The sequence below is a fragment of the Dreissena polymorpha genome, chromosome 2, assembly GCF_020536995.1.
Source record: "Dreissena polymorpha isolate Duluth1 chromosome 2, UMN_Dpol_1.0, whole genome shotgun sequence".
Lineage (NCBI taxonomy): Eukaryota > Metazoa > Mollusca > Bivalvia > Myida > Dreissenidae > Dreissena > Dreissena polymorpha.
Window position 1 is genome coordinate 116,488,099 of NC_068356.1, and position 25,229 is coordinate 116,513,327.

The 25,229-nt window shown below is 36.0% G+C and overlaps 1 protein-coding gene across 5 annotated transcripts in view; it reads left to right on the forward strand.

Moving 5' to 3' along the window:
- Window positions 1-23,208, forward strand: part of LOC127868637 (lethal(2) giant larvae protein homolog 1-like) — a 49,704-nt gene extending 26,496 nt beyond the window's left edge. The window contains exons 8-26 of one of the 5 annotated variants that reach the window (XM_052410551.1): window positions 694-792; window positions 1,170-1,296; window positions 2,916-2,967; window positions 3,235-3,407; window positions 4,099-4,316; window positions 4,662-4,729; window positions 4,954-5,104; window positions 5,707-5,850; window positions 7,015-7,199; window positions 10,401-10,489; window positions 10,720-10,861; window positions 11,225-11,400; window positions 12,309-12,592; window positions 13,130-13,356; window positions 13,941-14,111; window positions 14,997-15,110; window positions 17,498-17,607; window positions 19,099-19,154; window positions 21,501-23,208. In XM_052410551.1, the coding sequence (XP_052266511.1) occupies window positions 694-792; window positions 1,170-1,296; window positions 2,916-2,967; window positions 3,235-3,407; window positions 4,099-4,316; window positions 4,662-4,729; window positions 4,954-5,104; window positions 5,707-5,850; window positions 7,015-7,199; window positions 10,401-10,489; window positions 10,720-10,861; window positions 11,225-11,400; window positions 12,309-12,592; window positions 13,130-13,356; window positions 13,941-14,111; window positions 14,997-15,110; window positions 17,498-17,607; window positions 19,099-19,154; window positions 21,501-21,632 (2,718 nt within the window). In that variant the 3' untranslated portion in view covers window positions 21,633-23,208. Of the gene's footprint in view, window positions 1-693; window positions 793-1,169; window positions 1,297-2,915; window positions 2,968-3,234; window positions 3,408-4,098; window positions 4,317-4,661; window positions 4,730-4,953; window positions 5,105-5,706; window positions 5,851-7,014; window positions 7,200-10,400; window positions 10,490-10,719; window positions 10,862-11,224; window positions 11,401-12,308; window positions 12,593-13,129; window positions 13,357-13,940; window positions 14,112-14,996; window positions 15,111-17,497; window positions 17,608-19,098; window positions 19,155-21,500 lie in introns of those variants that run through there. The other 4 variants (XM_052410552.1, XM_052410553.1, XM_052410555.1 and 1 more) reach the window with 4 other exon arrangements.
- The last annotated feature ends 2,021 nt before the right edge of the window (window positions 23,209-25,229 follow it).

Here is a 25,229-nt window from a genome sequence, read left to right on the forward strand (position 1 = left end):
TGAATAAAGTGGATAAACTGTAATAAATCTGCCAGTATCTTGAAGGAAAGAAATGATATAAGTTACCATGGCTTATGAATTTTTTGTGTGCTCTCAAATCAATGTACAGCCCTAATTTTCAATTAAGAAATAATGGTTTGTTACATGTTATTAATCTGGCAATTCAAAAAATGTATGGGCATATGGATACTTAGGATTCAATATATAAAAGTAATTTCCCAAATAATTTAATATTTTAGCATCTTAACAACTTTGATCCTTACATTGTCTGATTACTAAATCTGCTATTTTAACAAGTACTACATTTAACTAGGTTTCAGTCAGAAATTTGAGAGTTTGCATTTTTTTTATTCGATCCAAACTCAGGTCATAAGAAGTTGATAAACCAAAATTTGTTAAAAGATAATTGAACAGTGCTCATGGAAAACAGTGCATGTGCATAAAATATCTTCACAGATAAGCTAAGCTGTGCAGTCCCTAGAATGAATAAGTCCCTGAAAGCAAAACATGTTATCTCATAAAAGCCGTTGCAGACTGCACAGGTAACTCACTGCTTATAAATGCCAACGCTCTATGCAAGTGCATTAAGCACTGTTTTCCCACATCACAGCTCACTTATGTTGAATTATGTGTGCAAAAATAGTGCCTTTTAAAAAATAATTGTGTGATTGTGTCAGATGTTTCTGATTGCAGTTTCTGATTGGGTACAACCGAGGTCTGATTGTGCTGTGGGACATCAAGGCCAGTAACTCTGAGCAGACCTACAACTCCACGCAGGTAAACAGACCAACCGTAAGGAGAACTCTTAGTATTTTATTGTATGCATTATTAGTATGATTGGCAAAAAAACAAAACTTATCACATAAGTTTTCATATTTTATTATCTTCTTGATTTATTTTAAACACACACACACACTAAACAACAACATTTGTAAGTCAATATTTTAAATGTAATGCCCAAAACAAAGTGATTTCAAAGTAACTGAATTATTGCATGGCTTTTTTGTACTTGATCTTCTTGTTGATTGCTGCTATACTTGTGTCTGAACGAAAGGATTAAACAGGAACCTTATTATGTTTAACAAACAAAAAAATTTTTTTCACCAAGATTGACCAACAAAAGATAATATGACATTTAAGCCGTGCCTCCCAATTGTATTGTATTGCAGCAACTGGAGTCGCTGTGCTGGGCCAGGAATGGCGAGGAGTTTATGAGCTCCCACGCTGACGGCAGCTACATGACTTGGACAGTGGCTGACTCCTCCAATCCCAAGGAACCCTCCCTCACACCCTATGGTCAGTGAAGCTATGCATGTGCAAAAAGGTTGTCCCAGATTAGCCTTGCAGTCTGCACAGGCTAATCAGGGACGACGTGTTTCGTTTTTGTGGTATTTTTAGTTTAAAGGAATTCTCTTCTGAGTGAAAATCCAATATGGGGCAGAAATGGCATCCCTGATAAGCCTCTCCAGACTTCACAGGCTTATCTAGGATGAGACTTCATGCACTTTGTGCACGTGTATTAGTGCTTATCTAGGATGAGACTTCATGCACTTTGTGTGCATGCATTAGTGCTTATCTAGGATGAGACTTCATGCACTTTGTGTGCACATGCATTAGTGCTTATCTAGGAGGAGACTTCATGCACTTTGTGTGCATGCATTAGTGCTTATCTAGGATGAGACTTCATGCACTTTGTGTGCACGTGTATTAGTGCTTATCTAGGAGGAGACTTCATGCACTTTGTGTGCACATGCATTAGTGCTTATCTAGGATGAGACTTCATGCACTTTGTGCACATGTATTAGTGCTTATCTAGGATGAGACTTCATGCCCTTTGTGCACATGCATTAGTGCTTATCTAGGATGAGACTTCATGCACTTTGTGTGCATGCATTAGTGCTTATCTAGGATGAGACTTCATGCACTTTGTGTGCACATGCATTAGTGCTTATCTAGGATGAGACTTCATGCACTTTGTGTGCACATGTATTAGTGCTTATCTAGGAGGAGACTTCATGCACTTTGTGTGCACGTGTATTAGTGCTTATCTAGGATGAGACTTCATGCACTTTGTGCACATGCATTAGTGCTTATCTAGGATGAGACTTCATGCACTTTGTGTGCACGTGTATTAGTGCTTATCTAGGATGAGACTTCATGCACTTTGTGCACGTGTATTAGTGCTTATCTAGGATGAGACTTCATGCACTTTGTGCACATGCATTAGTGCTAATCTAGGATGAGACTTCATGCACTTTGTGTGCACGTGTATTAGTGCTTATCTAGGATGAGACTTCATGCACTTTGTGCACATGCATTAGTGCTTATCTAGGATGAGACTTCATGCACTTTGTGTGCACGTGTATTAGTGCTTATCTAGGAGGAGACTTCATGCACTTTGTGCACATGCATTAGTGCTTATCTAGGATGAGACTTCATGCACTTTGTGCACATGCAATAGTTTTCCCATAGTGAGGTTTACACCCTATGATTTGTGGACCTCTCTTGATGCACTATCATTATAATCAGTATCTGTATTTACAAACACATTCTTAGAGTTAAATAAAATGCAATTCATTGTTTGCAGATGTTCAGATTAGCAATGTCACAAAGAACTCAAGTTTGTTCTTGTGAAATAAAAATACCAAATAAGTAACAATTACAATTCTTTGACAAACAAAATAGTTTCATAAGTTTTTTATGTTGTTTAAGTCCAACAAAATAATTTGATGAGTCAAGCCCTAAATCCATCTCTGATAAATTTTGTAAGACAGAGTTTTCCAATCACAACTTCGATTTTTAAATATTTATAGCTTTACATGAGAGAAAATGGATATCTCCACAAATGTCATAAATGTTCATATTATTCAGATGTTTGACTTTGAATTCAACTTGTATTTGTGTTTCCTTGTTAGGTCCATTTCCATGCAAAGCTATTGGAAAGGTTGAGTGGAGAACTGCAAAGGCGTAAGTAGTTGAAAAAATTGTATGATGAATTTTCGATACAATTTAGAAAAGTATATTTTAATTTCATACATTGACCCTGACTTACAACAATACATCTTTTCTTGGAGCATTTTATTGCAATTTAGAAAGTTAAAGATATGAAAGCAGAGATTGTGTTTGTTTTTAATCAATTTTTTATCTAAGAGAAAATCTTTAAAAGCTAGAAGATTGCTTGGTATTTAATTTATATAGATCAGTATTAACCATATGTAATTTTCTCATATTCAGTGATCCATTCATAATATTTTCTGGCGGTATGCCTCGTGCCAGCTATGGAGACAAGCACACTGTTAGCATCATGCAGGGAGAGAACCATGTGGTCTTGGACTTCACCTCCAAAGTCATCGACTTCTTCACAATCACGCGGGCTGATGAACAGGACACTTTAGAAGAGCGTGCTGGTAAGCGTTATCTTTGAACAGCTTGCTTTCATGTTTGATGCTTATGTTTATTTGAAATGTTATGAAAATCATATTTTCTGTTCAATGATATAGTGTCTTCAGAAATAAGTTAGGTGTTTAAATAGGCATTGCAACTGTATTTCCTTTAAAGGTTTTTATTCAAACAATGCAAACAGCCCTGCCTTGTACACTTTTAACATAATGATTTTATTTCTACTGCAGGTTTAATGTGCCTGCTAACATTGTTTTCAGGGAAATTGTCAAAAATAATAAAAAAAGAATAATTTTGAGCATTTATACATGTAATAAAATGTGTCATAAGTTCTTAGCTACCATTCAATAAATGGCTAAATTCTATGTGCTAAATTTAAATCTTAGTTTTGAAAATATTCTACTTAATGTTTATATACTTCTTTATACATAAGCTTATATGATTAATAGCACAATAATCTTAAGCATTTTTTTAAATGAATAAGTGTTTAATTTTTCTTAAAATTTAGTATGAATGAAAGTGCATAAAAAAGTTTCATAAGCTTTCATGTATGCAATAAACATAAAAAACTTAAACTTTTAAGTTGACAATTTAGATTGTAAGCTGTTAAAAAAATTATTTAAAGGAACATGTTGATACATATATAAGTAGTAATAATTCTCATAAGTTTTTCATAAGCCCATATGCATAAATTGACAGAGAACGATGAGCCGCATACGCTGATAGTGCTGGCGGAGGAGGAGCTGGTAGCCATTGACCTTGACATGGACAAGTGGCCCAGTTTCCCGCTCCCCTATCTGAACAGTCTCCACTCCTCAGCCATCACCTGCTCTCAACACATCAGCAATGTCCCTGAGCAGCTCTGGACCAAGATTGTTGACATTGGCAACAGTCAGCTGGCTGGCTATTCTAAGAGGGTAGGTTCGTGTGTGGTGTATAGTCTTTTGACAGGATTTATTTAATTGGTGAATGTTGACAATTGGATGTGTGATTTTTTCTGATTTTGGAATGATGATGATCAAGTGTGAAGCTTTTGTATTTACTTGCCTGTTCTGTAGCTGATACAGTACTTTCATATTCAAATGTCACTTTGCCAGATAAGTATATTGTTTAAAAAATTCATAAGTAATAACAATATTTATTCTTGAACGAAAGAGCAATTGCAGTTGATAGATATTTTAGTTCCATAATGATGAAGCCTGTAGGAAATGTGTTTTGTTATTCTTGTTCCATAATGATGTAGGAAATGTGTTTTGTTAAAGGCTTGGCCCATCACTGGAGGTACATCTGAGAATGTTAATGGCTTTACCAGAGATCTCCTTTTGACTGGGTAAGTTGATATCTTTATCATGACCTTCTTTCAGGGTTTGACATTTTTCCAACTTTACCTTAACTCTGGGATTTGACTTAACAGTAGACTTTATTTCAAACCTCGCCTCTCCTGAAAAGTCTTAAGATGAAATTCTTAGTAAAAACTAGAGGGAACATCTGATTGCAATAACATTCACAAACTTTGTGAGTACTAGTACCATGCCTGCTGTGTTGTAATTCCAGACATGAGGACGGCTCAGTGCGGTTCTGGGATGTATCAGGCTCATGTCTGAGTTTCCTGTACAAGCTGAGCACGTCCAGTATCTTCCAAGTGGAGGTCCACTCCCCTGACACCAATGGGGAGATGGAGGAGGAATGGCCACCTTTCAGAAAGGTATGCTTTAGTGTCTGAAAAAATTTACATTTCAAATTCAATGATTGTTTAACACTTAACCACTTTGATACGTATTTTGACGCGTTTGTAGTCCCTAAGAAATGAAATTTAATTGAAGAACTTTCTTACTACCGGTATATTCAAGTTTTAAAGGCTTCATTTCCAATCCTTAGATACTGATGAGCAGCAAACAGCATAAAACCTAAACAGACTGCGAGTTACTTGCAGGCTGTTCTGGTTTTATGCTGTTTGCACATAGCCATTTTCACTTTGCTTCAGAGTGGGAAAGGGTTAATTAATTTGAAGAATGACCCTCTCAAATGTGTTTTGTATGAAAAAGTCTGTTTCCTTTCATTAACTAAAATCTGTAATGCAGGTACTCACATATCATGGCATATGAATATTGAATCGTGACTGTAACTAGTGTTAGATTGCAATTTGTAGTGACTGTTGAATTAAAGCCTCTTGGCTCTTGTAAACTTTTTCGTCTATTGGATTGTTTTCCACAAATTATGCCTCTTCAAGAGTCTTAAAAACTTATTTCGTATACAATAAAGTACAAACACAGTAAACAAAACACCTTACTGTTTCTATGTTGACAGGTGGGCACGTTTGACCCGTATAGTGATGACCCACGCCTGGGTATCCAGAAGATAGCGATGTGCCCGCTCAGTGAGACCCTGGTGGTGGCAGGTACAGCAGGCCAGGTGGTTGTGCTGCAGATGGAACGGGAGGAGAGGCAACAGGTTGGTAATGTGCGTGAAGTGTTGTCACAGAATAGCCTGTACAGTCCACACAGGCTCATCAGGGACGGCACTTTCTGCAGGACCTTTGCATGCTCCAATTGGGAACAACAGTTTTGATTTATGAATACTTATCATCCAGGGCTCCCCAATGAAGAAAAAACTCATCATATCCAAACAAAGAACAATAACATATTGTATGTATGATATCAATGTTGGTTCAAAGTTGATATGGCGTGGGTTTTTCAAAAACTAGCAGATTCGAGAGTAAGATTGTATATGGTTGTGGTGTGAAATGATATCCACCTTTCAATCAGGAGGATAGATGTTAAATCCCCAATGATCTATAACTGCATTTCATATATCAAATTAAAGTATATAACAATATTGTCCATTGTTGATTTTTTTTCTCATGTACTGGTTTATTGTAGTATTAAACAGATATAATTGTCTGATGATTTTATATATTTGCATATTTCTCTGAAGAAATTATTTTATCTGGATACCTAAAATACATTTTAATTTAATTATATATAACATGGTATAATTCTGAATGTTGTGAATGCTGGAATATTTAACCAGGTTTTCCAAAGGAAAAAACTGGTTATTAGATTGGCGAATGCGGGCGGGCTGGCTGGCTGGCTGGCTGGCTGGCTGGCGGGCGGGCGGAACAAGCTTGTCTGGGCCATAACTATGTCGTTCATTGTCAGATTTTAAAATCATTTGGCACATTTGTTCACCATCATTGGACGGTGTGTCGCGCGAAATAATTACGTCGATATCTCCAAGGTCAAGGTCACACTTTGAGTTCAAAGGTCAAAAATGGCCATAAATGAGCTTGTCCTGGCCATAACTATGTCATTCATTGTGAGATTTTAAAATCATTTGGCACATTTGTTCACCATCATGGGACGGTGTGTCGCACGAAAGAATCACGTCAATATCTCCAATGTCAAGGTCGCCACGACTAAAAATAGATTTTTTTTAAAAACAAACTTACAAAGGGGGTTAATTTTGTTTGTTCATTTCAAAAGTTCAGTTTGAGTTTTCTCCCTTTATCAGATTTTTTTTCACAATGAAAACCTGGTTTTGTGACAATTTTGTCCCTTGTTACTCAAATGTTGTATTATCCCAGTTTTTATTTATTCATCTGTGTTTCTCCTACAGGAGGTGAAGCAAGTTCAAGTGAACATTGTCGGTGACCGTGACAACTTTGTCTGGAAGGGTCACGAGGCAATGCCCTCACGGGAAGGGGATGTAAAATACGCAGCAGGTTTCCAGCCTACGTGCATCATGCAGCTATATCCCCCGGCCGCATGTACAGCCCTCTCATTCCACTCGGAGTGGCAATTGTAAGTTGCCTATACTCCATATAGGGTTTAATAACATGCAACTGTATTGTGATTTTATTTTGTCATGCTTTGTAAAATTCTTTTTTATTAGCTCTGCTGTTTTCGGAGAAAACCCGAGCTATTGTCATTGCCAGCTCGTCGTCTGCCGTCCGCAGTAGGCATCGTGCTAAAACCTTAACATCGGCCATAACTTTTTAAATATTGAAGATAGCAACTTGATATTTGACATGCATGTGTATCTCATGGAGCTCAAGGGAAGTAATAAGCTTTAAATGGACATAGTTATCTGACCTGCCCACGCATATATTTTTGTTAAATAAATCAAAGCGGCGCTGTAGGCGGGATTGTGTTTCTGACAAACACATTGGGGTAAAAGGTCAATGTCAAGGTCATCCTTCAAGGTCTATGGTAAAAAATACACATTTAAGGGAAGTACTAAGCTTTAAAGGAAGATAATTATTCAATATTGAACATATCCACTTTATATATTTGGCATGCTTGTGTATCTCATGGAGCTGCACATTTTGAGTGGTGAATCTACAGTCACGGTAGTGGCTTAGAATTATTTGCTACTAAAAATAGAGATTTGTTAGAGACAATGGTTTTCAAGGGAAGTAATTTATATAATTATAAATCTCATATTATATATTTCCTTTCCAAGAATTGAAGTTCTTTTCACAGTTACTGTACAGATTTATTATTTTGATTATTTATAACTCAAATGATTTATTTGTCAAAGTTTTTTTTAAATGATATAATTATCATTTCTTTCGTGTATTTAGTTGTTAATAGTAGTGTCAGTGTCCGACAAATCCATTGCCCGGAGCCCGGGGGCTACCAAAATTTTTCATCGGGCTACTGAAATTTTCCAGCTGACGCCCGCCGGGCTACTATAAATCTATATGAGCGGTAGCCCGGTTTATTGACAGACATACGGAGATAAACACGCTGACCATGTGTTTGTACACTGTGTATTGCTTATAATCCGATAACAAAGTGCAATCAATTATCTAATCAGTCACCGATCACTTGCGGTAATGTCTTAAACAGTAACAGTGTATTTTAATCATCCAATCAGAATCAACATTTGTCGTCTGCTAATAATATAATGAGAGCCGGTTGGATAGTTGGCGCACATGATGCAACATCATTTCGCAGTTGGGAGTTCTTTGTTAACCGAAACAATGAGTAATAGCGACAACGTTTTTGATGTCGTTAAATATCCAAGGACGCCAAACATTAAATAAATCAAAACAATAGCGGATTCTTCAAAACGGTAACGAAACTGAAAATCAATATTAATGACAACTTTGTAAACGCGGTTAACACCTGCTAATTAGTTTGCATTGTCAATTAATAATTGGATTAATCGACTGTTAATCAATAATCCCATATATGCCCGATTTATATTTTTTAAACCAAATTATGGGTGGGTAATATAGACGATAAGAGTCATAAACACAAATGTTTGAAATTTTCTAAAGTGTCAAATGAATTTCGGCATATGGTTCTATTTAAAGATATGATGAAATAAGCTCCCAATCAGGACCGTTGTATTGCAACATGCGTAAATAACCTGCCACGGTTTGCACGCGTTGTGTACAGCTATTTTAGGTTACAAAATTCTACATTTAAAAAATGAATTTCTTTGTCCTGATAAAAAGCGCGCGAAAATTGGCGTGGGTGTATGTATTTGTAAATAAAATTTTCGTAGCGTATACAACATTGAGATCATTTAATTTCCATTAAAAGTTTCGTTGTGAATTTCAACTAAAGTACCGGGGTATCTCGCGAATTATTTGGCATTGACATTTTCTCTTAATAAAATATCATGTAAGCACGCTGTATCGTTACCGTTACGCTGTATCAGTTCCTTCATTATTGAAACAATTATTGTATTGTATACTGACTGCACACAAGTGTCATAACATACGGATGCAATACGTAAATTCGGACAGTACTTAAAGTCGGACACAAGTAAATAAATGATTTAATACTCTTGATTTCTTGAAACTCGGTTTTTGTTGTTAAAAAGGGCAATTGCATTGATTAACACCATACGAGTCGATCGTATTGATCATCTAAACGCTTTATTTACGTTTACGACTTAACGTGCTGTCCGAATTTAAGTACACATACATGTGCACATACATGTAATATCTACATGTAGTATATGCTTTTCTTTAGTACATTTACATTTAAGTACACGGTGCCTGTACTGTAACATTAATTTACGATATTGACTGTGTACATCAGACTACCTGCTGTTTTATGTATATGTATGTATACATTTTATGTATATGTAAATGAAAAAATAAAATAAAGATGAAAACCTGCCTCTTATCATTTTGTAGGAAAATTTTATGGGCTACCAAATATTTTTATTGGTAGCCCAGTGGGCTACCTGAAAAATAAGAAATTTGTCGGACACTGGTAGTGTTCATTACATACCTGTGGACTTATGTCCATAGATACATGATGAACTCTGGCTAAGATCTCTTTGATAAACCACAGGCCTTGGTTGTCAGTGATGTCTCATTTTTGACTGTCTACAGACCCCCCCCCCCTCCTGGTTCGATTGGACAAAATCCAAGGGAAGTAATAAGCTTTAAAGGGAGATGATTTCTATACCTGCCAAATGCTAAATAGAAATTTTATTTCAAAGTGGCGCAGTAGGGGGCATTGTGTTTCTGACAGATACATCTCTTGTTGGGTCACTAGGTCAAAGGTCAAGGTTACTGTGACCTCTAAAAAAAATAATTATTGTTTTTGGCCTGTCTGCCTGTCTGTCATTCATTTATTCATTGTGTGTGTCCCAAAACTTTAACCTTGGTTAAAGTTTTGCAATCACTTTTGCATTATTGAAGATAGCAACTTGATATTTGGCATGCATGTGTATCTCATGGAGCTGCACATTTTGAGTGGTGAAAGTTCAAGGTCATCCTTCAAGGTCAAAGATCAAATATATGGCTTCAAAACGGCGCGATAGGGGGCATTGTGTTTCTGACAAACACATCTCTTGTTTTTAATCCACTTGGTCAAATGCATATATACCCAATAAACATATGCAGTGTCAAACCCATTCTCAAAATGAAGTGTCTAATCTGTCTTGAAAGACAGAAGGTTGGATAAAGATTGCTGGTATATTCCCATAAGTTTTGAAGGGAGATTTGATGTAAAGTTTGTGATGTGATCTTGCAGGGTGAGTGCCGGCACAGCCCATGGGTTTGGACTCATTGATTATGTGCAGAAGAAGGAGGTCATAAGCAAATGCACCCTTAACCCACATGGTAAGAACAAATGGTCACCTTGTGTCACTTAATGCACACTTGAACAATTGAAATTAACAAGCTGGTCACTTAATTTATATGAATGTAGTTGTGCTATTAAACGTTTTTTTTACTTAGACTTTACATAAATTATTAGATATGAGAATGGCATAAATAAATAATATATATTTTCATTTAAGGTAATTAAAATGCCTTTATTGCCTCCTTCATGCTCCCATGGTTCTTTGCAGACCTTACAGGCACATCTGAGACTCAGATGTCTCGAAGGAAGTCCCTTAAGAAGTCACTTCGTGAATCATTTCGTCGACTAAGGAGGCGCAGGTCAGAGAGAAGGGCCAAGTCAAAGGAAGACACTAAGGCAGACAAGAAAATGTAAGAGATAGTAATTATGAGCATAATTGACCTGTTTTGTTGCTTTAAAAATATTGTGATTTAATCAGTTTGCTTTAATTATCATCAATATTGCAATAAATTATTATTCAGAAAGGTACAATTAATGAAAATATTGAACATTTTCAATTCAATGATGTGAGGTTTACAAACCATCTTTAACTGGCAAAAATAAAGTTTAACTTAGTTATTTTGACTTGTCACAAGGATGACAAAACCATGGAAGTTTTGTGTGATATAACCAAGCGGAAGTGTCAATAAAAATAATGTCATACCATTTTCATGTCATGATGTGTGGTAACCAACTGTAGATATGCAGTGTTTGTGCCCTTTCTTGTTTCACAGTGAGGAGCCTCCGGGTACTCCCCAGCCAGGACCCTCCACCTCAGCAGGTATTGAGGCTACACCCGGCACCCCAGATACCAAACCAGTGGAGAGAAGTGTAGAATTCAGGAACACAGAGGACTCAATGGCCTCCATGGTCCGCTGCCTGTACTTTGCAGATACCTTCATTGTTAATAGTGAGTGAAATTTATCAAGGAGTTTTAATAGTATGATCTTTCAACTAAATTATTTAGTGCTTCACTACAGAAACTAGGGAGTTGACTGTCAGAATTCAATGGTAAAAAATTAATGGTAATTTTTTTGTATTCTACAAAAGAACTGAACAAGCCCATACTTGGTATAATAAATGCAGTTTATTGTCCCAGTCTGATGATGATGGATGAAAATTTATTGTTTTTATTTAAACAATAAGGTGGTAATTCAAAAGAAGTTGTGCCTCAACTAGAAATTATAAATACATTTTTTATCTGAAACCATATTTGACCACTAGTTTCATACGCTTTGAACTTATGATTAAATCAGGCTTTCAACAAGCAGGTTGTAAACTAATTATTTCTAAGATTTATATGCAGGCTTGCTTATTAGTCCCCTACCGGTTTCACTGGAGGGGACTTATGGTTTGTGCTCCGTCTGTCCGTCACACTTTTCTGGATCCTGCGATAACTTTAAAAGTTCTTAATATTTTTTCATGAAACTTGAAACATGGATAGACGGCAATATGAACATTATGCACGTCATTTCATTTTGTTCCTACGGAAAAATTCTTGTTGCAATGGCAACAAATAGACTAGAAATACTGCTGAAAATGGTGGTTTTCTGGATCCTGCGATAAATTTTAAAGTTCTATTATTTTTTCATGAAACTTGAAACATGGATAGATGGCAATATGGACATTATGCATGTCATTTCATTTTGTTCCTATGTCAAAAATTCTGGTTGCTATGGAAAAAAATATTTATAAAAAATATTCCGACAATGGTGGAATTTCTGACAACCGGTAGGGGACTTATTGCTTGTCAATAGTCTTGTTTTCCAGTGATCTTGTTGGTAAATGTTTTTGCTAATGTTATTGTTCTATTTTCAGGTCATACACACAATCCATCTCTGTGGGTTGGCACCAATGGTGGACACGTATTTGTTTACAACATCACGCTCCCTAGTGCAGAGAAACGCAACGAGGAAACAGTGGCATGTGTTCTTGCAAAGGAGATCCGATTACGGCATGCTGCACCTGTGATCTCTATTGGAGTTGTAGATGGCAAGAACCGTGTTCTGCCTGATTCCCTGGAAGTACAACACGAGCGTGCCAAGGCTCCCGACATGTCATCTCACCATCATGTTATCATCTGCTCAGAGGAACAGTTGAAGGTAAGAATGTACAGCTGATGTGTCTAGTGTCTAATGCTGATCTGGTTTGAAACAGTGTCATCTTAAAAATGATAATAGTGTTGGTGTTAATTTACTCAAATGGGATAATGTGATTTTTAGCTCTGCTGTTTTCGGAGAAAACCCGAGTTATTGTCATAACAAGCTCGCCGTCCGGCGTCTGCCGCGGTGTCATGCTAAAACCTTAACATAATCTCCAAAATCAAAGTGCTTCCACATACATCTTTGAAACTTCATATGTAGATGCACCTTGATGAGTTTCACATGCCACACCCATTTTGGGGTCACTAGGTCAAAGGTCAAGGTCACTTTTGACAAGCTTTCATTTATTCAAAAATGCACCGGCAGCCAAGCGTTGGCACTCTTTATGCGGTGCTCTTGTTTAAATTTTATTCTTGGTTTTCCCATTATTTTATCAGTTAAATGTTTGTTAAAGCAATTATATTGACGGTATATTGTAAAGTTCTGCCTGTATGATTTACAAATATGTTTCAATAGTGCTATTATTTATTTGTGCAGATCTTCACACTTCCCCAGTTGAAAGCCAGGTGGAAGTTTAAGCTTACAGCTGCTGATGGTTCACGCATCAGGAAGGTGGCGTTTGTCAACTTCCGTAGCCGTAGTGATGACAACTACCTGGAGAACGATGTGGCCTGCCTTAGCAACCTGGGAGAGCTCAGTGTGTATTCCATGGCAACACTGCGACAACAGATGCAGGCATCCGCAATCAAGAGAGAGGATATCAAGTAGGAAATACTGAATTCTTGTTTTTACATATGTTAGGAGAAAACGTAATTTGTATGTTTTAGGTAAAAATCAAATGACAATTTAGATATCTAATAGATTATCTTTTTAGCATTAAGTAGTTATAAACAGATGATAATAAGAAGAAAAGGTACATTTGAGCTTTAAAATATAGTTTTAATTAATAGTCATGCTTGTTTATTATTGAAATATGGAGCCATATTTGTTTATCTTTTGGAAAAGGTCATTAACAAATAATACATTTAATCAACTGTACATGCAAGTGAACAACATGGCATTAGCAGGCATTATAAATAAGAGTTATTGTGTTTAAGCTTTTCAGATAATTTTTAAACAAATATTAGGATATTAAATTGCTATAGGAATACTTACCCAAATATCCGGATATCTGTAGTAGGTTGACATCCTTATTGATGAGGATGTTAATGGAAAACAAGCCTCAAAAGATGAGAAAGCAACACCCAAAACTCAGTTAAACTCATTTTTTTCACATAAACTTCTCATAATCGATAAATGTAATGATATAATTCCCTACTCAAACAGGGTGTACACTACACTTTTTCAGTGGGATCACCTCATTCCTGTTCACCAAGTTTGGCCAGGGTTTCTACTTGTTCTCATCCTCTGAGTACCAGAGGGTGACACTGTCTGCCCGATACCAGGGCGAGCCTAAGTGCACGCTGCAGCTGGCTGAGGGAATGAGGCCTGAACGGCCAGTGGAGGAACAGAATCAGGGGTAGGCAGTGAACTTAGTTTAGTAGTCCTCTTAGGGTTTCACCAGACATTAACTCTATGTCTGTCATGTCAGTCTGTATGTCAGGCTGTCTGTTTTCATAACTGCAAGCTTTTCTGCACAACCACTTTTCATATACTTTTTTTTAATTGCTCCTAGCTTTTCTAAAAATTCTTGTATACCAAGTGTTTGCATGCAGAACATTTTGGTAATCAAAGTCAATACTTATACGTCCATTTTCTAAAACAAGTATGAAGAAACATATAATTTTATCTCTTAATTTTACCATGTAGTTTGGTGTTATGAAACAAGTTTAGCTTCTAAACATATGATATAAGATAAGAACTGTACCATTATTATACCCCCACAAACAAAGTTTAGGGGGGTATATAGGAGTGAGCTTGTCTGTCTGTCGGTCGGTCCGTATTAAGTGTCCGCTCTCTATATCTAGGTCAAGTTCGAATGTGGGTCATGCCGGGTCAAAAACTAGGTCACGGGGACACTAAGTGCGTTTTAAATATTGAGCATGGTGTCTGCTCACTAATTCAAGTAGTTTTCATCAGAGCTTCACCAAACTTGGTCAGAAGTTGTATCTAGATGATGTATAGGTCAGGTTCGAACATGGGCCATTCTGGGTCAAAAACTAGGTCACGGGGTCTCTTAGTCCGTTTTAAACATTGAACATGGTGTGACAACATGCAAAATTTTCTGTGTCAATGCGGCATGTGGGGCTATTCATCATGTCTGTGACAAAGCTCTAGTTCTATATAGAAATTAACAGAAGCACAAGTTTTAATCCTTGAAAACTGAGTTTGTTCAATGAGCAATGCATGTTATACAAGTTCTATTTGAAAGTGAAGAGTGACTCAATAATTTCTTTATTTTCAGTGAGGCTATCACAGAAGGCTACAGCAATAATGACATAGCGGAGGGTTTGAACGATACCGCTAATGACTCGCGTGCAGACACAACTATGGAGATCACTCAAGACAGTGTGGCAATGTAAGCACACGCACAGCTGAATATTGTAGTAAGGTTAAACCATGGTGGTCATACATGAACCTTTATTATCAAGGAGTTTAACTCGAATAAAACTCCCAGATCTGTGCATATTAATTTATACATGCATCTCAGAAATGGTCTTTTAGTTTTTGGTGTGTGCTAAAATGTATAGATATGATCCTGAAAAGGGGAGCATATATTTATGCTTTGTCCAAAAGTCGAAATCTGATTTTGATGAAATAGATTTTGAAAGGATTTGAAACGGATTTCCCTGATAATATTAAGTTACTGTATTTTAGTCCACCTGCCCTTCCTTCCATCACTAATGCTCCAAATTACGTGAACCTTGTTTGCATTATCTCGTTGTTCTGGTCAATTGATTTTTCATCGATCAGTTTTATTGAAATACTGTAAACGTATAGAAATTCGTCGGTATGAAATTTCGTGGTTTAATAAAAAACAACTAATTCGTTGACACGTAATTTCGTGGATTTCAAAAAAAAACTAATTCGTTGACACGTAATTTCGTGGATTTCAAATAAAAAACAACTTACCGTCATAATTATTAAAGTTTTAATAAAACAACCAGAGTAATAACGAAGCATAATCTGCTTATCTGTGTTGACAGCAAGACTCGAGGTTAATGTGCACTGAAGCGTGAAAGTGTTTCCGATAATTGTCGATAAGAGCGATAAAGCGGCGCACTTGTGGGTCTTCACTCGCTAATTGCCATCAATGTTGTTTTAACAATATTTGTAAATCACAGCGCAATAGGTCCCCTAGTCGTAACAATTGAGTAATAAGGTCCCCAAAATACAGGTGTGAAAACTGCAATGTCTCTTTTAAGTTTAATTGGCATTAATTGACATATGTGATAAATGTCCCGTAAAAGAGGATAGTCGTTGATGTACAGTTTATATACCGTGCTTGATTATAAAAGCATTATCAACCAAACACTTATCAATAAAACAACATATCGCATTAACTTGCGTTCAAACAATGTCTCTTTCAAAATGGTTGAAAACGGGAACAGAACCGACACGTTTTCCTACTATGGCAGGATTGCCAGACCCTGCAAAGGCTCTGTCTACGACTGAAGCTTTATTTACACAGACCGCTAACGATGCAGTAGAAGAAATGGTCATTGGACGTAAACGGAAGCGTGGGGAGTACGCTTCTTACTGTGACGAAACCAGGGCAAAAATTGCGCGTTACGTTTATTAACCATGATGAATAAAACGTATATTTACAATGATGAATAAAAAAGAAAAACTCGCACGACTTTAGTGTTTTATTAATGCACTGGATGGCGAACAAATTGATATTTTATATAAACACACTACTTGTTATTCATACTGATTAATCATTAACATCGTAGTTCTTATCATACTAAGTAATCATAAACATCTTAGTTCAAACATATTTAATTTACAACAAATTCGTGGAAAATAACAACAACATTTACAATTTTGAAATATTTTAATTAGTCGAGATTAAAGTGTAATGTGACCTACTGAAGTGAAGTTACTATTACAAAAAACAAATATCTCGGACAACCGACAACAAAAGAAAATGGCGGAAATGCCATTCAAAAAAGACCGATTTCGGATTAAAATGTATCAAAAATCATTGGTACTTGAATTCGTGGTTCGGCGGAACCACGAAATCCACGAAAATTAGTACCACACGAACTTTAATGATTTTACAGTACTTGTTAACATAATGTGCATTGCTAAGTGGCGAGCTGCTTCATTATAGTCACTTAAATGCAAATGTTTCTATGAATTAAATATTATCAATTCTATATTTAAAATAACAAAGGATGTAAGGCATGTGTTAACATTTATACTGACAAACATATTGAAGATAGATGTTTCTTGTTCCATTTTAAGTTTTTAACTTTTAGGCATAGATTTTAAAAGTGTGTGTGCATAAACTATAGATGTCGTTCATTAGCCATCTCTTTGCTTTCACATGTACCAATAAATTCCAACTTGCATTGAAGGGGTGTGCCATTATTACAAGTGTTTTAAAAGACAAAGTGAAGCAATTATAATTATATTAAAAGCTTGATGACTTTCTATAAAATGCTTTGCAATTTATTTGTTTAACACCTAACAACTGAGTTATCTTAAGGACTGTTAAATCAGAAGAAACTAAATCAAGCTCTTTTAGTTTCTTTTAGTACACATAAATTCTGTGATTGATTATTACTAGTGATATCTAATTAGCACCAGTTTTTTCCTTTTGGTTAAAAACTGCCATAAAGTGTTTTTTAGCTCTAATTAGCCTTTGTTGAGCTACAAACTAACATGTCATTAATGGCACACCCCCAATCCATATGTATCATCATGTATATCCAAGACCTTTCCTCCATCCCTAACCAGAATTGCTCACATGGGTGATACGAGTGTAATTAGCAACATATCCGAGACGCCTGTACAAGAAACCACACCAGCAACACCCTCTACCACTACTCAGCCGACAGCAGGAGGAGGTAATACATCCAAGAGTAACAATGTCCAGACATTTGTGAGGAAATAATAATATTTTTGGAAGTTCTAGGAAAAATATGGAAGTCTGAATTGAGCAGACTTGTGCTTTAGTTCACAGATATGTAGTTTAATGTGTTTGTATGTTCAAATATGATACCCCTTTTCAAGAAAGCACATTTAATAAAAAAATTAAAAGCTTTGAAAAAGCTTGAATGGCTTTTTATGCCCCCGGATCGAAAGATCGGAGGTATATTGTTTTTGGCCTGTCTGTGTGTCATTCTGTCATCAAAACTTTAACCTTACATTAAAGTTTTGCAATAACTTTTGAAATATTGAACATAGCAACTTGATATTTGGCATGCATGTGTATCTCATGGAGCTGCACATTTTGAGTGGTGAAAGGTCAAGGTCATCCTTCCAGGTCAAAGGTAAAAAAACCCAAAAAACTTTAACCTAACATTAAAGTTTTGCAATAACTTTTGAAATATTGAACATAGCAACTTGATATTTGGCATGCATGTGTATCTCATGGAGCTGCACATTTTGAGTGGTGAAAGGTCAAGGTCATCCTTCAAGGTCAAAGGTAAAAAAAAAGGGGCGCATTAGGGGGCATTGTGTTTCTGACAAACATCTCTTGTAAATATGTACATTTACGTATAATCTTAGGCACTGTTTACTTATTATCTTGAAAGGTTGGATTTTTTAGAATATTTTTACTTATGTGTCCCATTGGTGGTATTTATATTCTTTTTGCCATTTCTTGTTAGTCATGTTTGTTTGATCTTATGCATTCAATATGATTTCACAGTTCATTTCATCATGCATTGCACTGTAACCATGTTGTAGTCACATCTAACAGTCACATTTCATCTCTAATATGCTCTTGCTGCCATTGTAAACTTGTGGTGCCCATTTCAGCTCTGAATTAAGGATACTGGAAATTGATCAATATAAACCATTTAGAAAACTAGCCTGCACATTGTTGCTGCTGTATTTATGCGTAGGGCACTTCCCACATGAATATCCTTAGAGAAAAAGAAAAGCACATTTATGTAGTTTAATTTAGTAAGCTGTTTAGCTTTCTTTTTATTTCTTTGGAATAAAAGTTTGTATGAAATTGATGGATGACATATCAAATTATAGAAATATTGTGGTGTGGTTTTCTGTAAAAGCATAATTGTAGTTTGGCGACTATGTGGCAGAATTATAATGACTGTGTACATATTAAATAAACCAATGCGGTAAAATATCCAGGCAATCATTCTTGAATAAATGTAAACCTTCTGTTACATTACATATTCTTACGAGTTTTCATACAAAACATGTCAACTTGACGTTTGGTATTTCACAGACATTTGTTCTTTATGCCAAACCAAAAGCTTCTATCTCCTACAACCTGAGGAGTGTGATGTGTTTTTATTTGAGCAGTTCTTTGTGTGGATCATTTTCTTTCTTTGCTAAGTGTGTGTTGTATCCTGCTCTCTTTGATATAGATGGCCCAGCAGTAAACACAACAGATGACACAAAAGGGGAGCAAACAACGGTCGAGGTGAGAGTTACGCCCCTTTGTCCATTTGCCCTAATCTACATGTTGTCTGGTTTTAGATGGATTTTAAATATTGTAACAGGGTCCACCCAGTTTTGCATTTTAGAAGTTCTGTGTCGTAAGTTGTCATGGTAAGATTGCGAATCTTAAACTTAATTCAAGTAGTTCCTGGTTAGTCGTAGCATTTGTTCTATTATAAGCAAATGACAGCTGTTTTCTTTGTTATAAAATATACTGTAGAAGCATTATAACTGGCCAGCACTATAACTTTAAATAAAGACTTTTTTTGCCCCCTGTAGGGTGGCATAAAGCAGTTGTACTGTCAGTCCGTTTGTCTGTCTGTGTGTCTGTCCGAAAACTTTAACATTGGCCATAACTTTTGCAATATTGAAGATAGCTACTTGCTATTTGGCATTCATGTGTATCTCATGAAGCTGCACCTTTTGAGTGGTGACAGGTCAAGGTCATCCTTCAAGGTCAAAAGTCAAAAAATACAATCCAAGGGAAGTAATAAGCTTTAAAAGGGAGATAATTTCTAAACCTGACAAATGATATATTGAAATTTTATTTCAAAGCGGCGCAATAGGGGGCATTGTGTTTCTGACAAACACATCTCTTGTTGTTATTAAACTGCGAAAGCAATATTAACACATCTGTTAGATCAACAATAATTATATTTATAATTGCATTTTAAGCAACATAATTCATATAATAGCAATACTAATGTATTGTTTTGTACAAATTATTAAATGTTACATGTATTTAAGCCTATCCAAATAGAGGAAGGATTGCTGAAATTAAGCTTAAGTCAAATATTTTGCTAAGAGGTTTTGAATGTTTTTTGCTTTATTTGATGTCTACTAACTCGTGTATACCTAACCAAGATTATACAAATCTGTATGGTTGTGAAGTAAAAACATCTAATTTAGTATACCAAATTCCAGTATTCTTATTTCATCATATAAACAGACTAGTAACACATGACTTGGAGCTCATTTATAACTGCTACATGTTGGTTGGTGGTTGCTTGTTTTCATATCATCCATCATGCAAATAGTTGTTTCTACATTTCTGTCATTCAGTTATGTTCATCTTTCTTCTTGTATGTTTTTATCACAATATATGCATGTTTGCATGGTTTTCATATTCACAGACAGTGCAGTATGTTGAAATACTCACAATAATGCACGCATATCTGCATGTTTTTTTTTATCGCCTATATATTTAGACATGGAAATGTAATTAAGAGAAATCCTGACTTTGTTCAACTCTTTATGCAGACAAGTAATTATATAGTTATGCCCCCCTTCGAAGAAGAGGGGGTATATTGCTTTGCTCATGTCGGTCGGTCGGTCGGTCGGTCCGTCCACCAGGTGGTTGTCGTATGATAACTCAAGAACGCATACGCCTAGGATCATGAAACTTGATAGGTAGATTGATCATGACTCGCACATGACCCCTATTGATTTTGAGGTCACTAGGTCAAAGGTCAAGGTCACGGTGACCCGAAATAGTAAAATGGTTTTTGGATGATAACTCAAGAACGCATATGCTTAGGATCATGAAACTTCATGGGTAGATTGATCATGACTCGCAGATGACCCCTATTGATTTTGAGGTCACTAGGTCAAAGGTCAAGGTCACGGTGACCCGAAATAGTAAAATGGTTTCCGGATGATAACTAAAGAACGCATACGCCTAGGATCATGAAACTTCATGGGTAGATTGATCATGACTCGCAGATGACCCCTATTAATTTTGAGGTCACTAGGTCAAAGGTCAAGGTCACGGTGACCCGAAATAGTAAAATGGTTTCCGGATGATAACTCAAGAACGCATACGCCTAGGATCATGAAACTTCATGGGTAGATTGATCATGACTCGCAGATGACCCCTATCAATTTTGGGGTCACTAGGTCAAAGGTCAAGGTCATGGTGACCCGAAATAGTAAAATGGTTTCCGAATGATAACTCAAGAACGCATACGCCTAGGATCATGAAACTTGATAGGTAGATTGATCATGACTCGCAGATGACCACTATTGATTTTGAGGTCACAAGGTCAAAGGTCAAGGTTACGGTGACCCGAAATAGTAAAATGATTTTCGGATGATAACTCAAGAACGCTTTTGCCTAGGATCATGACACTTCATAGGTACATTGATCGTGACTCGCAGATTACCCCTATTGATTTTCAGGTCACTAGGTCAAAGGTCAAGGTCACAGTGACAAAAATCGTGCTCACACAATGGCTGCCTCTACAATGGACAGCCCATATGGGGGGCATGCATGTTTTACAAACAGCCCTTGTTGTAGATTGTGTTCATGTTATTTCTTTTATCCTCACAGACTGAAAAGATAACGGTAAAGCTCGAAGAAGTGAAGATCTTCAACAAGCAGGATAGTGATGACCCAGCGCTTGAGAAACAGAAAACCATCACAGTAGAGCTTCACAATGGCCATGAGGAGGTCGCCGCTTGACCTTGACCTTTGTGGATGACCTTAACCGTATTTGTAAGGTCTTGATTGGACCGAAGAATGGACATGCTTTAACTTAAGTCGTGCTGTTGGGCATGTTCAGTTGTTTTGAAGTTGTGTATTTTGTAAATTTATTGCTCTTGCATTTTAACTTCATTTCATGTGTGCATTTACTAAGGTGTTCTTAGTCAGCACTGATTCCTCGTAAATTTTATATGAACATTTAAAAGTAATGATCATTGCAAGCGTTAAACAAAATAATTGATAATCAATGCAATAATCTTCAATTTAATTGTCATATTACATAGGGTTTCCCTTATGTTAATTTTTGCTCTGAATGAACAAAGTATTAACACAACAACAAAACAAATTCTTGATTTTAGAACTTAATTGTGTTCATAAGGAGGATGTAGGACCACTCATTTTAACATCTTACTGTTTCATTGTAACAAATATCTTTCAGTTCCAAATTTCATGTTCTGCTATAGCATTATCAACATTTAAAGGCATGCATTCAGAGTTTTAATCATCATAGTCATTATAGTCTCACTTTTCCAATTTATTTATATGTTGTCACGCAAAAGCCAGGTGGTAGTTGTATAATTATGTGACTGCTGTACAAGTAAATGCCATCTTGTTGTTTTCTTCAGTGTTTATTTTGCATAAAGAATATTGAAAATATTCCATTACTTTACTATGTATGTAGTTTGTATTGGTGTAAACATTGTTTTAATATTCCATGTATTTTTGATACATGATTAACTTGTATTACATATGAACATGGTTTAAATGCAATACAATGGTAAATATCGTATTTACTAAATCATTATTGGCCTAATATATTAATACTATAACTTTGTATTGATGTGCTTTTAAATTTAATCTATTATACGATGTATAAAAGCGATGTAAAATTTTAAATATTTTATTTCACTTGCTAGTTTTTCAGCAATAGCCATGATTTTATAAAATAACATTATATGTACACATGTACTATGTTTGAACAATTCAGCAGTAGGAAATAGCATCATCACTGTGCAGGAACGATGACATTTGGTGGACGAGTGGTTTGTTATGTGCCTTCTTGATGTGATTTGTTAATTTGTTAGTGAAAATACCTGTAGAACATTCAATAATAAGATGTTAAGAAATATACACACAAGTGTTGTCTCTAGAACGTTCAGAATGCATAAACCTTCCATTATGATAAATAATTTTTGACACAAAACCTTTTGTAAAGATAGCAGATGTATTGCATTTGTCAACATATGCAGTGTTTTTGTTTTTTTTTGTTAACGGCTTGGCTTTATTTGTTTTTGCAGTAATTTGGTCTATATGTATTAAGCTTTGGTATTGGTCTTATTCGTTGTTGATAATTTCTCGTATTTTAGAATATGTACATGGGCAATATGAATTTAATTTGTTTATGTTTGTACATGGTAAAATTGATCGAAAGATGCGTTTTCTGCAATGAATCTGCAATGAAAAATTTAACTTATTCATCATGGCAATCTTTAACATTATTTTGAGCAGGTATGTTAGTGGTGGAAGTATTGAAATAAACTCGCTGTTCAAGCTTTATATGCATTTCTCCTACTTTGTTCCTGATAGGTGCAATTTAACCTTATAACCTTAGAAACTGTCAACTAGGAATTAAATTTAAATTTCACCTGACTTAAAGTACAAAAGGGGGCATGCTCATGCTAAATGGCTGGTATTTTTATGTCCCCCACTATAGTAGTGGGGGACATATTGTTTTTGCCCTGTCTGTTGGTTGGTTGGTCTGTTGGTTGGTTGGTCTGTTTGCGCCAACTTTAACATTTTGCAATAACTTTTGCTATATTGAATATAGCAACTTGATATTTGGCATGCATGTGTATCTCATGGAGCTGCACATTTTGAGTGGTGAAAGGTCAAGGTCAATTTCATCCTTCAAGGTCAGAGGTCAAATATATGTGGCCAAAATCGCTCATTTTATGAATACTTTTGCAATATTGAAGATAGCAACTTGATATTTGGCATGCATGTGTATCTCATGGAGCTGCACTTTTTGAGTGGTGAAAGGTCAAGGTCATCCTTTAAGGTCAGAGGTCAAATATATGTGGCCCAAATCGTTTATTTTATGAATACTTTTGCAATATTGAAGATAGCAACTTCATATTTGGCATGCATGTGTATCTCATGGAGCTGCACATTTTTAGTGGTGAAAGGTCAAGGTCATCCTTCAAGGTCAGAGGTCAAATATATGTGGCCAAAATCACTTATTTAATGAATACTTTTGCAATATTGAAGATAGCAACTTGATATTTGGCATGCATGTGTATCTCATGGAGCTGCACATTTTGAGTGGTGAAAGGTCAAGGTCATCGTTCAAGATCAAATATATGGGTCAAAATTGCTCATGTAATGTCACTTCTGCAATATTGAAGTTAGCAATTTTATATTTGAAATGCATGTGTATCTCATGGAGCTGCACATTTTGAAGGGTCAAGGTCAAGGTCATCCTTCAAGGTCAAACGACATATAGGGGGACATTGTGTTTCACAAACACATCTTGTTTTTATATGTCTTTGTTCACTGACAATTTATGAAGAAGTATTATTTCAATGTCCATTGTCAACATAGAGATACGGAGTTTTTGCACACAAACATTAACCTGAATTTTCTCAGAACAAACCTGAATTTTCTTATAACAACTCTGGCATATATTGCAGAGCAGAGATATGGTCCTTGGTCAGTGACAGTTCATGATGATCACAAACCCACGTTTGCAGTTTGAATTGAATATCTGTTGTAGTTATAGAGATATGTAAACTTCAACCTAACGTCAACTTGCAAGCATTGCTAAACTGGACTTCCATGAGTACAAAAAGGGGCATACTCATGATAAACAGCTGGTCACGGCTATTGAACTTGGTCAGTGACCTCACATTATGAATTTGTGAAATTTCAACAGAATACCTATAGTAGGAAGCATGAACTGGAGGTGTGTAATGTTACCTTCACCAGACCATGCCGTTGAAGCCAACATTTTGCTGATTAGAATAGCATGGACTTTAACATAAATGATGAAGGTAGTAAAGTAGAATTCTGCAATAATTATATTGTAACGTGTTTATGTAGTAATGTGATAGCTAGACCAGGAATATGACTTTTAACTAGAGTTCAAGGTTTCACAAAGGCCACATAAGGAAAACTGCATCCCTCTCTGGCTGCCATGTTTTTTGATGGACCAGATCCATTGTCGAACTTGCTCCATACATCATGAAAACAAATGTTATGACTTCAAGAATGTTCATACTAAGCTGACAAATCATTACATGTACATTGTACAACAATTGTTCTGCGAAAGTTTCAAGATAATTGGGCAAAAAATGTGAAATGAGTGTTCTTATTGTCCGTTGCACTTCAGTCCGTGTCCACTTCTCCTCAACCGCTTGGCAGATTTAAATGAAACTTTACATAAACTTTTTCTAAAACCACAAATGTCAAGTGTTAAATATTTGGTGTGTAACATCGTCTTATGTTCTTATTGGTTTGTTCGAAAAAATCCCTTGGGGGTCAAAACTGCCCAGGCCCTAGTGGTCACATGATTCATAG